Raw genomic sequence first — 18474 nt, forward strand, 5'->3', positions numbered from 1 at the left:
TGCTAAACTGATTTAGATAAGAAATAAAGCTGTGCTACCTGTGTGCAAAATGCAGCTCACCTAAACCCACTGATACCGGCACAACATACCTGCTTTGTCTCTGCTGATACAAAACGTCTTCGTTTAAGTAAATCCTCAGTATCTTTGATTATTACAAAGTTAAGGACGGTTAATTCCTTGGTGGTTGCTGAATCCAAGAACATAGAAATGCCACTCCCAAAAGACTCCACTAGCGTTATGTCACCCAAATCAGATCTGTAACACTTAACAAGTCTTGCCTTGGGAGAGAGGAGGACAAGCAAACCCAATTTCACCACTGAGCTTATTCCAGACAGAAATGTGTCATGAATTAATCATACAGACTCCTGTACCTTAACTGGAACGGAATACTGGGTTTATTCGTAAAAGGATGCCACAATCCCTATGGGACATCCGCGTTATTAACATCTTTACTCACAAATAACATCTGGAGCTCTAAGGGGATATGGAAAATGCCAAAGCAACTCTCTTCAAGAGATGTAAGTCCAGAAATGAAAATATCTGCAAGACAATGAACCCACAGGGAACCCAACCTTCTTCCAAGCCGTCAAGCAAAGAAACAAAACCCAATCCAGCTTCATGTAAGCAAATGGCTTTCTGCTGGGAGAAGAGCACCCAACTGCTGCTCTTCTGACTAAAGAACTTGGTGTGATATAGATGCCATTAAAGCATGGGGAGGATGGATAATTGACTTGAGATCCCAAAACTTGAATCTATCTATCTCTTTTAACTCACTATACTGTGCACTAAACAGGTTTCTTGTAGTGCAATACAATACACAAGATGTCCTTCTCAGCTAATAGAGCACAATGGAAGACTATTGCCATCAAGCAAAAATATAATGCCAGAAAGAGTAAAAAGAAACCCTTTGGCCATTATCTAGTCCTTTCTTTCAGACAGGCCCAGCCTCTTCACCTCATTCACCCTTCCTGTCTCCTGTGAGGAGACCCATCGAGACATTAAGCCTCTTGCCCAGCCTTGTTTGAGGAGGTCACTGCAGGAGCAGTGCAGATCTTGCAGGAGCTAAGGACATATTGATTGCCTTTGTTCAGATGTCTTGTCCTGCAGCAAAGTACCTCATGCATTTATGCTCTCGAGCCAGTGGGCTGTAGGTATCCTCCAGGGAGCTATCCTGACAGCAGGTATCATTTTTACCAAACATCTGTATTAGAGAAGGCATGGACAAGAAAGCTAAGTATGGCAATAGAGCTTATAAACCCCAGTGACTCAACAGACTGCTTTACCCTTGGTTTCTCCATTTTATACTAATTTAAAACAGTTTCGCAAGGATTTTTAACCATTATGATCCCAGTACTTAGTTTTTAATCCTGCTTTGAGATGTCTGAGCTCTGTAGAACAATTCTACCCAGTTCATTAGCTTGGTCTTTGATTAATGGACCACAATTAGGAAGATGTGTGTGTCTGTACACACCCAGGTCCTCAGGGCTCTGGGAAGCCCCTCCACCTCTGTGTGGTCCACAGAGGACTGGGAAGAAGGAGACAGGGTTCATAAAAATGGTTTCCACCGTATCTTGGGCTGCATCAAAAGGAGCGTGACCAGCAGGTCAAAAGAGGTGATCCTGCCCCTCTACTCTGCTCTTGTGAGACCTCACCTGGAGCATTGTGTGCAGTTCTGGTGTCCTCAACATAAAAAGGACATGGAACTGCTGGAACAAGTCCAGAGGAGGCCATGAGGATGATCAGGGACTGGAGCACCTCCCGTATGAAGACAGGCTGAGGAAGTTGGGGCTGTTCAGCCTGGAGAAGAGAAGGCTGCGTGGAGACCTCAGAGCAGCCTTCCCGTATCTGAAGGGGGCCTATAGGGATGCTGGGGAGGGACTCTTTGTCAGGGACTGTAGTGACAGGACAAGGGGTAACGGGTTCAAACTTAAACAGGGGAAGTTTAGATTGGATCTAAGGAGGAAATTCTTTCCTGTTAGGGTGGTGAGGCACTGGAATGGGTTGCCCAGGGAGGTTGTGAGTGCTCCATCCTTGGCAGTGTTCAAGGCCAGGTCGGATGAAGCCTTGGATGGGATGGTTTAGTGTGAGGTGTCCCTGCCCATGGCAGGGGGTTGGAACTGGATGATCTTGAGGTCCTTTCCAACCCACACTATTCTATGATTCTATTATTCTAAAGATGAGACCTGGAGAACTGGGAAGTGGAGACTGGGGCTTTGTCCTGTGAATCCATCAGTAAAAGGAATGCTGGGCACCTGGGCAAAGCAGAATGGGCCATTTGCTCATGGTTCCGTTGACTGGGGGAATGTAGACATTGAGGTGGAAAGGCCAGGGCTGTTTTGTCATGGCTTCATTGCTCAGGGGAATGTAGGCACCTGCATTGCACAGCCTGGGCAATGTGCCCACAGCTCTGTCAAACAGGGAAACACAGGCACCTCTGGTCTCACCAACAGGCCTGTTTGCAGCTTTGTAAGTAGCTGATGGTGTAAGAGAAGGGGGTTACAAGGAAAAGGAAGAAACCAAGCAGAAAATGCAGTGGGCAGGTGGGACGTGTACCACTGCTTTGCTGTGGTACTGCCTGGTGTACGCCTGGTATAGTTCTGAGTGAAGCCTGGCAGCTGATTCTGTTAGTTTAAGGGGGGTCATCTCCCTATGTGCCATCAACACACAACAGAGCTCTCTTCCAGACACGTCCCACAAGCTCTTTTCTGGCTCCTGCAAGCAAAAAGGAGCACAAGTATTTTATATGCTGCAAGTATCCTGGTCAGTTCACTAGAAAGAAAGGAAAAGGAAAACACAGGGAGAGAAAGAGGGAATCCCTATGGAAACGAAAAGCTTTCACTCCACTTCTGGAGTCAGTCAGACAGGCACTGTCACCGCTTCTAAAGCAAGGCCAAAGAACCCCGAGGGCAAGTCCCTCTGCTGTGGTAGAAAAACTCAACCAAAGGAGAAAATAGCTCTCAGTTTGGAGTCAGCATGGACACAACAGAGGACATCTGATCCTGGGTATGAGTGCAACCAGCTCTCTAGTCTGCTGAACAGCAAGAAGTGACTGGGCTCAGTAACCCAGGGAGAGATGCTTAAACTCCTTATCTCACTTAGATAAAACTCCTTCGTTATCTCACTCCTGTGAGACAGGCACTTCCTATTTCACAGGAGCGAAAGCAGGTACACAACCGCTTGCTGTGATGGTCTGGGATCAGTCACAGCCCCACAATTGCTTATGCAGAGTCTTCTAAATAGGGACTATTACTGAGCATCACCTTAGGATGTTTGCTGCGTATGCAGTGTCCTACATCTATTCTTGGATGTGTACCTTCTGTCTTTCAGGTGATCTATCGTGCCTTAAGTCCGGCTAACAAGATTGAAGACCCCTACAGTCCTGAGGCTCAAGATCTCCTGAAACTCACCAATCTCCGCCTCCTTCTGTTGAAAAGACAGGAATGTCCCTGCCATGGCTCAGGATTGGTGGAGAAACCCCAGAGGTTTGCCCACTATGCTATTTATGACCTGATCATCCGGGGAAGCTGCTTCTGCAATGGGCATGCCGAAGAATGCGAGCTTGCCAACAGGACGGGGGTCATGGAGAACATGGTGAGTTCTATTCACTTACTAGTGTTAGCACAAGCACTGCTTGTGCTTCCTCAGCCTACACTTGTGTGTGATGCTGGCCAAGCCCTCCTAAGCCTGTCTAAAAGAGAGCAACACAGTCAATCCACATCAGTGAAACCTAAACCACTCTGGGGAAAGATTTCCTCTAACCCTTGCTGCAGTTTCGATGATTCCATTCAGCCTGGCCTTGAACACTGCCAGGGATGGGGTATGCCAGCCAAATATCCAGATACATCTAAACACATAGAATCATAGAATAGCTCGGGTTGGAAAGGACCTCAAGATCATCCAGTTCCAACCCCCCTGCCATGGGCAGGGACACCTCACACTAAACCATCCCACCCAAGGCTCTGTCCAACCTGGCCTTGAACACTGCCAGGGATGGAGCACTCACAACCTCCCTGGGCAACCCATTCCAGTGCCTCACCACCCTCACAGTAAAGAACTTCCTCCTTAGATCCAATCTAAACTTCCCCTGTTTCAGTTTGAACCCGTTACCCCTTGTCCTGTCACTGCAGTCCCTGATGAAGAGTCCCTTCCCAGCATCCCTATAGGCCCCCTTCAGGTACTGGAAGGCTGCTCTGAGGTCTCCACGCAGCCTTCTCTTCTCCAGGCTGAACAGCCCCCACTTTCTCAGCCTGTCTCCATACATACATCATAGCCACTTTAAACCAGTCAATAGCTCCACCGGTTCCAGAAATCTGTCTGTTCCTGTGATGGGTTTTGAAAATGAAAATAACCCTTAGAACTTTAGTCCCTGGTGCACAGTGATGCAATAGAGTCAAGAAATGCATCCTCAGCTAATTTCTGTATATATGGTACCCCTGACATTTTGGTTTATTCTCCTCTGGAACGTGTATTTGTTGTCTTCCTCTCAACTTTTCTAGGTTCAGAGGTAGATACTGAAAGATAATTAGGACTGTATGAGTCTCACAATGCTTGCAAGATCATTTCTGCATCAGTCCCATCTGTGGTATAAATCTGATTCAGCTACAGCGTTCTAGCACTAGATGATATGATCAGATCCAGTTAACTATAAATACAAATACAGACTCATTTATTACGTAACTGTGGGGAGAAAAGCTGTTTAAAGAGTGCATTCTCCCTGCTGCAAACTGTAAAATATACACATAGTGAAACCAAATAGCTGAATAACATGTTAAATGAATGCAGCTGGGAGAAGAACAAACACTGTCCCTCAGAGGAGGAAAACACAATATTGCGTATATTCCTGGCATAACCATTGTAAACTATGACTGGGTTTTTTTCCCCCCACCAGTCACAAGGGAATAGAATCTTTCTGTGCCACAAATGACTTCATGGGGCAGAAGGTGAAATAGTTGTGATGAATTGCACTTCATGAGTGACTCATGTCCCAGGAGGCAAGAGGGTGGATGCATCACATCATATGCAAGGCCCACCTATCAACAAGTCTTTGCCTAAGCAGAGATTCAATGCAGCAGTGAGAAAAGTGAGGAAAGCCTTCCTGTTATGTGTTGCTCTACACTATTTCTTTATTAAGCTCCAATGAAGTGAGAGCTCTCAGGTCTGGGATCTGCTTTGATAACATTTTTAGCTGCATCAAGGGGTGCTTCCAGAGCAAAGGTTACAAAGCAGAAAGTGCCCCATGGACACAACCCAAAATCCAGACCAAAGTCCTTGCTGTTTGCCAGACATTTCACAATCCTCTTTCTGGTCCATGAGAAGCAAGTAAGGACAGAGGAAAGCGAATGTGGATTAGAATGGGTTTGTGTAAAGCATTAGGGGTTTTTGACTTGGTAGTTATTGGTACCTAGCCTGCCAGGAAAGTCTTACAAGTGGCCTCGGATGTTTCTTTTGCTTCTTTATCCTTTTACAGGCACAAACTTGACTCCCTGGAGGTCTGATCCTCCCCAGTGAAGCAAATGGAAAGTTTTCCACTTACTTCAAAGGGAGCAGGATCTGGCCCTAAGTCAATTCCTTGTTTGGCAAAATGGAGATTACATAAGGTAAAGCTTGGTTTCCTACCGGAGTTTTGTAGGTGACTTGGCTGTTGTATCCCTCGTAAATGTTACCTCCTCTTCAGATACCTTGTGCAGTTCTGCAGATAATCCCCAGCTCAGTTTCCACGTTATCTGATCCAGGCTGTGCCAGTCTGCATGATGTCCAGCACTCAGAGATGCAGGAACTGCTCTCTCTTGTAGCTGGCAACTCAAAGAGGAGGTTTTGTTAAAGGAAACGTTACTCTGTGCACATCAACTGCGTAAGTAGTGCCAGGAATGTTAAATACATGAAGATCATGTCAGAGTAAATTCTAGAACACAGATCCCTGTGCTGATATTTCCCCCAGAATTAAAACTCAATAAGGACTTCAAGCTCTTCCCGTAATGATCTGAAAGCATACAAGAGGAGGGCCACGAGGATGATCAGGGGCTGGAGCACCTCCCGTATGAAGACAGGCTGAGGAAGTTGGGGCTGTTCAGCCTGGAGAAGAGAAGGCTGCGTGGGGACCTCAGAGAAGCCTTCCCGTATCTGAAGGGGGCCTATAGGGATGCTGGGGAGGGACTCTTCATCAGGGACTGTAGTGACAGGACAAGGGGTAACGGGTTCAAACTCAAACAGGGGAAGTTTAGATAAGGTGGAAGTTCTTTCCTGTGAGGGTGGTGAGGCACTGGAATGGGCTGCCCAGGGAGGTTGTGAGTGCTCCATCCCTGGCAGTGTTCAAGGCCAGGTTGGACAAAGCCTTGTGTGGGATGGTTTAGTGTGAGGTGTCCCTGCCCATGGCAGGGGGGTTGGAACTCTATGATCTTGAGGTCCTTTCCAACCTTAACTATTCTATGATTCTATGATGCTATGATGCAAATTATGAAGCAAAAATAGTCAAGAATTACATGAAGACAGTGGTGTTGCTGACATCTTTTATACCCATATTGGACCAAAGCATGTCACAGGAATCCTTGTGGGAACATGCAGGTAGATGAGGAAGTTTCAGGTATTTGCGTTTGGAGATGACAAAGAAGCTGACGGGGGAGCATCATGGAATGGTTCTCTTTAACTTTAGTGGACAGTTGCAGTGAGTTCCTAGTTTCCTAGGGTGAGATGCGCTTTAGAACTGCGACTCAAAAGACAGTTAAGTCAACTGGATTGTCCTCCCCTCACTGCAGAATCAGCACTTTGCATTCCAGCTGGAACAGCAGGACACAGCAGTAGTTCCTCCAGTTCTGAACTGACATTTATGTGAGGTTCAGGTAATGTTAGGTCTATAGTGGCCCCAGGGACCATTCCATGGTGGTTTAGTAGTGCCCATCCCCTGCTTTTCCACTGTGCTCCTACCTTCTTCTGAAAACCATCAGTGTGTTTGATATCTATGCAGGCTCTCCATAGCACCTGTGGTTTGCAGCCAGAGCATCTGGCATTCATGCCACCAACATGATGCTTTGAGTCTCTGTGGTTTAGAGCACAACCACAGTTTTGACGGTACGACCCATGTCGTGGTTCACTCAGCAGGAATTCCGCAATTATAAAGTCAACAAGTTCTCCCTGCGTTTTAGTATTGTTGTGGAAATGTCTTTACTACTGAAGTCCAAATCAGAAAAACATGCCTATTGAGGAGTGGCATTTAAACACATGCCTAAAAGCTTTCCTGAACCAGGGCTCAGTGTGGATCCAGCCATGCAGAGACTCATCTTACTTGTAGGAAACTGCCTCTTATTTTGTGGGATGCAGTAGCAAACAATTTCCTATCTGACACTATTAACCTTTAAACAGCTTTTCTTAAAAGCAATGGCTCTGGGGGAGCTATTTAAATGTATTTGGATTTTATTGCTTAACTGCTCTCCTTAATACCGTTTTTTGTTGGTTTAATAACTTAAGCGATGTTCTTTGCTACTTTCATCTCTGTGAAAGAACCATAATAACCCTTCCAGTAGAACCATTTGATTGGAAACGCTTGTAAATGTATTTTAGGGTTGGTAAATTAAGCCTTCTAGTTCTTTTAAGGACTGTGTTTCATATGCAAGCTACAAGAGTCTCTGTGTGTCTAAGAGAAGTAATTGCTCCATCTCACAGCTATCAGGCACCCCTTGCTACCAATACCTCTCTGATGTCCCATAGCACAGCCTATTTCTGAGGTTCTTTCATTTAAGCTCCATGCAGTGAATACTGTTCTGTGTCTGAGCTGAATTTGACACAGCCACCAACAGGAGGAAGTTGCTGTGATGTGATGCTCATAGGGGCTGCTGGGTTTGGCCTCATACATCACGTCCTTCTGCTTTAAGCTCCCTTGGGACTGAACAGATTGCTATGTTGCTTCTGTCCTCAGCTCACCTATGTTCTACTAGAACAAAAGCTTTCAGTCTGTTACCGAGGCTTTTCAAGGCTTTTCAGCCAATTCAAGCATCCTCAATAAATCTCCCAGGAATTTAAGCAAATCTTTCCAGGGTTGTACCTTGTGGGTACCTGGAGTTTGCATTTTAACGCTTTGGTACATACAAAATACAGAGCAATTTTGCACAGGATTATAAAGAGATTCCCTATTGGCATTGGAGCCTTCAGGCATTTAGAATCCTTCCCTTGCCGTGCACAAGTTTTCTGCTAAACCATGGACTTTTCTTGCCTTTTCCTTCCTTATTCCTTATAAATTTGGCTGGTCCTGACCCTGTTCCAGCTCTGCCCCTCCACGCTCCCCAGGCTGCAGCCATCTGCAGAGGAGTTGCAAAAACCCATTTTTCCCTTGGCTTCATCTCTTCCATTACTCAACATAATTTCACTTGAATGGGAGCGATGAGCGCTGCCAAGCTCAATCCATATGGAGGCAAAAAAACAGAGAGGAGCCCACAGGCCCACTTTGGGAGTGGATTTTCCATCACACCCCCTAGAGCCACTGTGGATTAACCAGTAGAAACCGAGGCAGTTGCTGGGGTTATCCAGACTTACTACAGAGTAAACGACAGTGTTATTTGCCTGTTGAATGAACAGGTCATGTCCACAGTGTGGTAACCCATGATGCCTGACCTGTAAACCCCCAAATCCTTGTTCCTGTATCAGAACCTAGAGTTTCTGCCCTGCAAACTAAATCTGGGTCTTTCTACAGCAAAGGTAGTTCAGTGGCATCAGGAACAAAGCCTTGAACGAGACCAAAGTCACTTGTGGCAGGGAGATCTTAACAGTGAGATTTGCTCATTATGCTGTGATTCCGGCATTTACCTGTTAAATATTGACCCTCGCTCCCCCTTCTGCTTCCTTCACTCTTAAGACACTAAGAGTTGGTTCCTGCTGTAACTCAGGGGCTGTATTTAAGGGGGACAGCAGTTACTTGGATGCAGTTTGTTACAGTGATAATGGAGTTATTGGCACTGTAGGTAAAAATAAGAGGAGAGCTTAGCCCAAAAGCGGATAAAAATCAAGCTAGCATTCAGAAAGAAAGCAAGGAAGCAGACGAAATGTGAGTTAAGGCACAGGCAGGTATGTGTGTAAAGGCTGATGGAGGCGAATTCAGATCAAGGATGGAGGTGGATTCAGACCGAGGATGGAGCTGTGCCTTGACACAGTTACAGGCTGAGGTATACCCCCTCACATGAAGCATGGATTTGATATCTCTTGCAGTCTATTTATCCTGTTCTTTTGTTACAGTTCAAAAAGGTTTTAGTGGTGCCAATCTTAACACTCAGCTAAACACTATCGCTGCTTTTCCTTCACCGTCACCTATTCAGTGATTTTAGAACCAGCAGCGGCCCATTCACTCACTGTTACGGAGACCAAAACCTGTATGGGCTCAGGTGGCCTTGCCACAAGTGTCCCAGCTCCACTCATCCTTGCCAAGTTCCCTCAGACTTCATTTACCAAAGTGACCAAATAGGAGCCAGAAATTCAGTTCCCTCAGAAAACACCCATATGTGTACTTGGTTTTAGACACATTCACTTCTCAGACCTTACCCCAGAAACCAGTAACTCCCATAGGAAAATAATGGCTTCTTTTCCACTCCTGATCAGAGCAGGAATTCCAACCGTTAATCTACCCATAGCAGGCACTGTAACCTGGGACTTGCTCCCAAGCCTCCCATCCTTTTAGGTCCTTGTGACTATGGAAAAGTTAATGGAAAAATTGAACTTGGCCTCTTCAAAGGCAAATGTGGTCTCCTCAGAACCTGATGTGGGAGGATTGATTCTAAATGTGCATGGGTACAGCTCTGCATTCAGAGAGACAACAGAGCCCACGTGAACCCTAAGAGAAACAGCAGACACTGCTTTGTATTTAAGAGCTCAAAATGACCCAGAAAGAGTGGTTTTACTAAAAGCAGGTAAGGGACCAGCCTCTGATGTCACTGCAAACTGCCATATCCCAAATGTCTCTGGCAATAGCACACAGTGAACCCAGAGCCCAAAGACAAACATTTTCTCTGAATCAGCAACAGTTGCTCTGCTCTGGAAGGCTTCCAAATGTACCCTTCATCCATTAGGGAAAAAAAAGCCCTAAACCAGACTGAGGATAAGCCAGGAGAAAGAGCAATAACCACAACATTGACTGAAAGGACCAAAGGTAAAAGAAACCACCTGGGCAGAGGGAAAGCACAAGGTGTCAGGTATTGGACAGAGCTGAACAGAGCTTAAAACACCAACCACACTGCAGGACAAGCAGGTGGAAAAGTTTTCACTGCCCCTCTCAGCTTCAAACCAGGACTCAGGTGAAGCAACTCTGTGCAGTCGAAGGTGAACAAGTATCATGTCATTTCTTGGACCCATTGCATGAAAGCATGAATATGGTTCTGTGCTATTTGCCATAAATCAACCACAAGTTACTGAGCTCCACGAAGGAACCAGTGGATGAAATTCATGGCTTAGTACAGCAGGTCAAGCTATGTCTTTGGAGCTGATCCTCCTGGCATTAAGATCCATATAACCTCTTTTTATGTCCTGATTCAAAGCTGCTCAGGTGGTAGATGTACAAATCAAAGCCTTTGGCTGCAATACCCGACTTGTAACAGCACGACTGTACTGTGAGGCAGATGAGGGAGCTAATCCAGATTAAAGATACTCTTGCCAAGGACAAAAAAAGCAGTTTTAGCCTTTGTTTTAACATGGTTTAGCTTCACAGCCCAATTCACACACGACTCAGGGCATGATGCAGTGATAGCATAGAAAGTAGTAAGAAAAGCAGAAATGTCTCAAATAAAGATTGCCCCAAAGATTTTACATGATGAAACCACAGCCCGAGAACATAGTTGCTGGACCTAAATATTGCTACAGGCCTAAATACCTTTGTAGCTAAGGATCAGTGTCTGTTGAGTGATGCAGCATCACATACTGAACAGTGAGGATAAAGTGAAATATGGGAGATGTAAAGCAAGTCTCCCACATCTCAATCTCCTGCTGTACCAATGCATTTACGTGTATTTATATAAATCAGTGTCATAAACTAATCATCTTTAGCTGAACACTGGCTGCCTTTTGCAACTGATGGCATGGATCTCACGTAAGCCTCTGTTCCTCACACTTTGCTTCCAAGCTCCTTCACCTGGATTGCCAGCTGCAAATCTAGAAAGCTGAAGTGTTTTTCCCTCAGATGCCTCCTAGTTATCAGACATCCTAACGCTTCCAATGACATTAACCCAGTGGCAATCAAAACCCTATTATCAGGGTCCTGAAGGCACTAAAAGAACTATAACAGCGCTGACCAGCCCCACCTGGGTCTCTTACTCACCCTCTCTGTCCATTGGCCAGGGCTCTATTTAAGCTCAGCCCTGGGCTATTATTCCTTGTTTGAGCTCTGCTGTGGATGTGATGGTTGCATTCCTGCTTCTGCTTCCTGGATGGATGTTGGGTCTATGCTGTAGGTAGCTTTGCTCCTGGTGGACCCCCTTGCATGTGTTGCAGCTTGTTTCTCATTCTGCTTCCTGGGTGAACTTTTGTTGTGAGTCTGTTTCTGGGCCTGTTTCTTGCTGCTCCTGAATTGCCCCTGGCACATTCCTTGCTGTTCCAGGGCTGCCGCTGCTTTCTAAGGCGTAGAAAGCTATCAGTGTTGTTCCTCTGAATCTGTACTTCTCTATTTTATCTATCTAGCAAAGAACATCTTCGTGTTCCAATGAGCTCCAGCTCATCTTGAGGCCTTATATTTGGTAGAGCATAATCCTCTTGGGATTTGGACCCACTTTTGTGAGAGATGTGGACTCCAGCAGTGAATAGCAAGTCAGAGACATGCCTGCTGTCTTTGTGTTGGTGCCCAGTATGACTCTCACATTCTCTCTTCCCTAAGCAGATATCCCATTTCCTACTTTATTTGACAGCTTCCTGTATTCCATTCTTGTTCCTTCCTGGACTTTGGTCTCTGGCTGCTCCTCCTATCTCTTCCTCTCTAACAAAGCAGTTTGTCTTATTACTTGCAGCCACCTCACCTATCCTTATTTCACCTCATGCTAGGGTGTAACAGGTCTCTTCCAAAGCTCAGTTTCTGTTGCATTAACCAGTCTTTCTGCAATGGCTGCTTACCTCCATGAATCGCCTTCCTTGTGTGTTATACTTGAACTGCTTGCTCTCTTCTCATCCCCTGTCTCTGTTCTGTATTTTATTAGCATCTCATGTTGCACTCTCCTCCTTAGCTGCCTTCATCTACAAATGCTGTCCGAGATACCCATCTATAGATGTACTTTCTCTTCCATTATCCTTTCCCTTTGCCCCAATGCCCTATTCTCTTCTTTTGCCTAGGTTTAAGAATAAGGCAAAGGTTAGTCCTCAGATGAAACGCTTTCTGAAGTTCCAGCTCCGCTACTGACGTCTGCCTGCTCAGAGCTCTCCTGTCTGTTGGCTGCTTGGCTTTTCAACCCTTTTGTCTAAGCCAGTCATCCTTCCACATGTATCTGGGAAACTGTTCAATAGCAGGGATCACAGGCAGGAAGCCTCCTTTATGCCTCACAACACACCATTACTAGATGGCCTCCACAAACTACAGTTTGCAAGAAACCAGTGGGCAACAAACTAAGGCATTTACTGGCTGGGCTCTTCCTTTCTCACTGACTTTTCCTGTTTGCTTTCTGAAAAGCTGATCCTCGGTGTTCCCACCATCTGTGCAGTGCACTGTAAGCACGGGCTCCTGTGGAATAATGAATATTTGATCATGGCATTAAGGCTAAATGGAGATGGCGTGGTTTAATGCTGCTGTTTCCCAACTGTACAATCCCATTTCTTTCACTTGCTCTTTTCAACATGGTGAGTGCACAGTTTGTGTGTCTATCTCTAAAAGAACCAGTGGGCCAACTTGCAAATTTGCCACTGAAGAACACTTTAGTCCTAAGAATTGACAGGATCTAAGACTTTGGTTGTGATCCATTTTGGAATGAGCTGTGAAGTTCAGATAGAGCCCAAAGTTTGGGGACATGAAAAGCTATGGATCTGGGTCAGGCTCACTTTCTTTTCTGACTCCTGGTCCTTCTGTTTTATGGCTTCGGAAAAGCAGTCACTGGGTCTACAGGAAGGAACTTACAAGCCTGAAGCGCAAAAAAACAAGCGGGGAGAAACACTTATTCTTCTCCTTGTTAGTATTTTGGGGTTTATCTTTAATTTGGTTTAAACCACGACACCATCCTATTTAGCACTGTGGATGCGGATGACTCTCTTATGCTGAGGTCTGGAGAGGCACCACACAACGTGCTACACACTGTATCCTCCTGAGGTTCAGCGGTGCTGAGCTCTGACAAATGCCTACCCTGAAGCCTGTGCTCAGTGTTCCGTGAGGAGGCAGCCAACGGCTCTGTGCAGCAGCAGAGCTGCCAGCTGGCTGTGGAGGGATGGTGGCCTCAGCTGCAGGCTGGCCCCTGTGTGACATATCTGGTCTGGGAGGATTAGGAACCAGGGGAGCGGAGAGGGAATCGCTGCAGGGAGATGAGCCTGGGGGCAGGGGAGAGCATCCATGCAACTGCTCTTTTGAATGTCTCTCTCTTGATCCCAAGCTACCTGCCATAGACGGGAGAGGGGGAACTGTAAATGGGGAGTCTGACTTTCAGGAAAGGCTATGGAGAAATGTAATGCACATTGGTGGTGAGATTAGAGGATTCCATTCAGTCAAAATGAAGTTTCAGCCTCTGCTTTTTGTGTAATGTGCAGTGGGCCAGAGCTAGGACAGAGGGTGCTGAGCTTGGCATCCTCTGCAGCACGAGGCAGAGGGATCCACGAAGCTCCTGCTGTAGAACAAGTACCTCCTTGCAGGTGAGATACCACTGAGTAGCAGCTTCTTTTGTGATGAGTGCAGAACACGGCCGATGGTATCACCTTTCCCTTTTTCCTCTCCCTATGTTGCGTATTTCCTCAGTTTCTCCAGGAAACCCTTTCTCTGAGGCATTGCTAACAGATACTGGGCTCCTATTTCTTAATCAAAGAAATAAAATACAAGCTCCCAACATAAACGTCCTCCTGTAAAGCACTTCTTGGATGTGGCTTGGTATTCCAGAATCTCGTGCATCAAATCGCAGTCTATAGCAGAACTGGCTATTATATCCCTGGCATAAGAAATGACTTGAGCAGAACCAATTTCAGCAGTAAGTTTCTTTAAAGATCAGCCCCATTCCTCACCCATGCCAGGTTTTGCTCATTTTGGTTGAACATCTTCTGATTTCTCATTTATCTGGTAATAAAATGCTCTAAATTGAACACAGCATTGCAGGTATTATTTTCTATTCACTTGGAATCTCATAGCAGCCTTCCAGTATCTGAAGGGGGCCTGTAAGGATGCTGGGGAGGGACTCTTCATTAGGGACTGTAGTGACAGGACAAGGGGTAACGGGTCCAAACTGAAACAGGGGATGTTTAGATTGGATCTAAGGAGGAAATTCTTTCCTGTGAGGGTGGTGAGGCACTGGAATGGGTTGCCCAGGGAGGTTGTGAGTGCTCCATCCCTGGCAGTGTTCAAGGCCAGGTTGGATGAAGCCTTGTGTGGGATGGTTTAGTGTGAGGTGTCCCTGCCCACGGCAGGGGGGTGGAACTGGATGATCTTGAGGTCCTTTCCAACCTGAACTATTCTATGAATCACTGTGCTCTTGGTTACACAGCCCAGAATTTTACTGGGTTTGTTCTGCTCAGGTGTTTTTGTGACTGTGCTCTCTTTCCCTTGCCAGGTCCATGGGAAGTGTGTGTGTAGACACAACACTGCAGGAGACCACTGTGAGAAATGTGCACCGCTATACAATGATCAGCCTTGGAAGCCAGGAGATGGAAAAACAGGGGCACCGAATGAATGCAGAAGTAAGTGGGAAGGAGTTTACTGATCCAGGTTTTCAGGATGAGCAGGCAAAGCTCCCTAACAGAGTTCTGTCTTTTACACTAAAGGTGCTATTATAGAAACAGGATAAGTGCTGGTCATTGATGGAAAACCTCAGCCTGGATGTTGTTTTACTGCACCTGACCCACTGGGGCTATTGGGAAGTGGAATTTACAAGGCAGAAATCTCTTCTTCATGCAGCTACATCCGTTCATGTTTTAGCATTCCAGGGGTCCGTGCAGGGCTTATGATACCACCAGGTTAGTCTCACTGTAAGAATACCACACAGCTCACAACAACCCAGCTTCTCAGACCCGATAGGACTGTTGCTCTGTATCCCACTTCCTAGTGCTTAGGAAAACCAAGGATTGCAGGCAGGTGAAGTACGTTACATTCCAGTATTTCCTTCATGATTCACCATAGCAAAATCTCCTGTTTGAATGGTATTGCTGTGTCTATCACATCAGCCTGAAGTACATCCTCCTGTTTCCCCCCAGAGTGTCGCTGTCACAACCACGCTGACAGCTGCCACTTTGACCTGAGCGTGTGGCTGGCCTCGGGGAAGCGCAGCGGTGGGGTCTGTGACAACTGCAAGCACAACACAGAGGGACATCGGTGCCAAAGGTGCAAACCGGGGTATTACCGCGACAGAGGGAAGCCCATGTCCTCTGCAGAGGTCTGCAAACGTAAGTGACTTGTTATGTGTGGTGAAGATGCATGAATGGTGGAAAAACCACTAAAAGAAAGAAATCGGTAACTCCTATAGAAGTAGCTTAAGAGTATTGCTACCCTTGCTTTGTATTCCTTACCTAAATTCCAGTTTTCTGAACAAAAGATACCTTCTTGGTTTTCTGTGTCTATTTCTCCCCCTGGTATCACATATTTCTTTTTGTGATAACTGCTGCAGTTGTATTGCATCTACATTGCAATGCAATTACATTACAACTCCATCCAGATGCACTGCATCCTGAGGAAAGGTACATGCACATGTTGTTTAGCTCTTTCTGCATCTCCTGAGACTGTGTGCCTGTGTCTAAGCTGCTGTTAAATTCCATTTGATTGTGCAACATCTGTGCACATAAATACCTGTAAGACTGGCTGCAGGAGGGGTTAGAAACATGGGGCCATGCATATCCACCTGGGAACAAACAGATCAGGGCTCACCCAGACTTACCTCTGGATTCTACAGAGGTAATTTGGGGTATTATGAGGTGCTCTGCCCAAATGAACTGACTCATTAACACCTCAGCAGGATGTCTGTGGAGGTAACTAAAGTGGAGAGGCAATGGTTGTACACAGAGGGTGTACAACCTCTGGATCCAAGGTATTTGCACCCAAGTAGGCTGGAACACAGCCCAAATATCCCTTACTTACTGTAAACATGTCCTGAGTATCCTGTCAGGCTTCACACATCTGATTCCATCTGGCATCTATCTGGGAGGTTGCTATTTCCAATACGAATCACTTCATTTCTCCCTTTGGATAGCTTTCCTTCCTTACAGCTCAAGCATCATTTGCTGGCACAGAGAACTTCATCCTCCATCACCTATTCTCATACCCACTGGCATCATGTGCTTTTGAAGCTTTCCTGACCCTCTGTTCTTTGTCGAGATACCCCTTAAACAGTCAGGGTACAAACACTCCTCTCCCTAGGACTGTGTCCTGTGGCCCATTTCTAATCCTGTTTCTGCTCTGAGCAGATTCACTACAGGGTGATGTTGTAATGAGAAGAAATCGTTGTGCCAGAAGATTAGTTTTCAGTCTCGTAGCACCTGGAAGAATCTGTGTATGCACTCTTGTATTTAACAGCAGGTGATGGTGTAGTAACCAACATCTTGTGTAATATTAGATTAATACTGAAGTCAAGGAGTGCTGGGGAGCAGCAAAGAGGGGAAAACACTGTTTGAAAGCCAGGCCGTGTGGAAACCCTGGAACAGCCTGCCTGGGTGAAATCAGACCTTGACTCTACCTCTGCCTCTTTTGTCTGGTCTGGTTACAGGCTTCTCAGTACCCCCTGCCAATACTGTGCAAAAGAAACTGTTCAGAGATGTACCTTGTGGAAAGAGCTTTATTCCTGCTGTGCCAGTCCAGCACAATCGTTCTTGTCACCTGGGAACATGCTGCTGCCAGAAGAAGTTCCCCAAATGCAACTGTTTCCACTCTGACTTGCATGCTCGGGTCTAGATAGCTGCCATCCTGCTTTAGCCACCTGAAAGTGGTGGGTCTTTTCCAGCTGTACAATCAGTGGAGAAATAGTGGGACCTCTAGCAGTCTATGGTAGATGACTTAGATGAGCTGTATTGCCCTTTAGAGGATACCTGTTTCTCCTCCTCGATTTAAGAGCATTCTGGACCACGAGCCTGCACTAGAGTTTCTGTCGATTTAGGTGAATCTAATGGGCTTGATTCAGCATGTAAAGGCATGTGTGGGTGCTTGCCATATCATGATACAAGAGTATTGCAGTTCGCTCTAGAAAGCCTCAGCTATCACAGCAGACTGATGTGTGAAGGATGCTTGTACCTGTGTGGAAATAGAAGGCACACTGCAGATATATGTGCAGAGAAACCTGGGAGAGGTGGGTGGCTAGGCAGTACCCTTCCTCTTTTATTTCCGGTGAGAAGGAGAACTCCCACAATGTTTGACTAATTAAATTACTAGGGTAATGATCTGTATGGTGAAAGAACTGATCCCCAAACACTTCCCTATGTGGTTTGCAGGCAGTGTGCACCTATGTAATGCTGTACTTCTGCAGAGAATTTTAAGGGAATGTTTCACTCTTCAGTTATCAGTGACAGCAAAGCCAGAAACACCAATGCAGACAGGCAGAGTTGATTTGGTCAGAAGACTTGGCTTGATAGAGGGAAGATTTCACCTCCAGGACCACCATCAGCTCTTTATGCCTCGAGCTGATATTAAGCCTCACACAGGATGTAAGATAGAGACCCTCTTCTCCATCCTTTCGGTTGCAGGTCCATTTCTCTCATACCGCAGCCAACCGATCACACATAGAAGAGCTGCCACTTGTGGATTAGCATGTTTGTAAGAATTTACATGTAGCAATTCCAAGGCATCCTCTCACTTTGAGAAAAACCACACTAACAGTGCCAGGCTAACACCACCAAATGAAAACCACCCACTGGGCAAGTGCTGAAAAGCAGCAATAAACTGCAAACAGCAGGCTGAATGGCTGATTATGTTGAGAGCAACCTGGTCCTCAGCTTCCCATTCTGAACTCAGAGGGGGAAATAAAGCCCTCAATGGGAGATCAAAACTTGACCCTTGTGTACAGTAGATGCTGAGCTGAGAAAGGCAATGTGATGGAAAAGCTGAATGAAATGCTGTGCTAATCCCTTTGAGAAAGCACGCTTGAAGAGTGCTCTGCCATCCAGAGCAAAGTCCAGGTTCAGCTGTGACATCCCCCTCAGGCTCCCAGAAAGTTAACAGGACACTGCCCAGGCCCAGATAGAGTCTTTAAGCATTAGTCATCATAATGAACAGCATTCTCTCTTAATCACTGCTAGGAAAAGAGGGTTGTATAACAATTGGATGTCCTGGTGCTATCCAAACCACCCTTTGCTCACTCTCCAAAGACTTTCCCTTGTTAGGGGGGGAAGAAAATATATCTGTTGAAATTTGACATG

The 18474-nt window shown here is 46.0% G+C and overlaps 1 protein-coding gene across 2 annotated transcripts in view; it reads left to right on the forward strand.

Moving 5' to 3' along the window:
- LOC136018295 (netrin-4-like) overlaps nt 1-18474 on the forward strand; it is a 45253-nt gene that overhangs the window by 16471 nt on the left and 10308 nt on the right. For both annotated transcript variants that reach the window (XM_065687389.1, XM_065687388.1), the window contains 3 exons: nt 3328-3591; nt 14691-14817; nt 15331-15519. In XM_065687389.1, coding sequence (XP_065543461.1) covers nt 3328-3591; nt 14691-14817; nt 15331-15519 — 580 coding nt within the window. The remainder of the gene's footprint in view (nt 1-3327; nt 3592-14690; nt 14818-15330; nt 15520-18474) is intronic.

The sequence above is a fragment of the Lathamus discolor genome, chromosome 7, assembly GCF_037157495.1.
Source record: "Lathamus discolor isolate bLatDis1 chromosome 7, bLatDis1.hap1, whole genome shotgun sequence".
Lineage (NCBI taxonomy): Eukaryota > Metazoa > Chordata > Aves > Psittaciformes > Psittacidae > Lathamus > Lathamus discolor.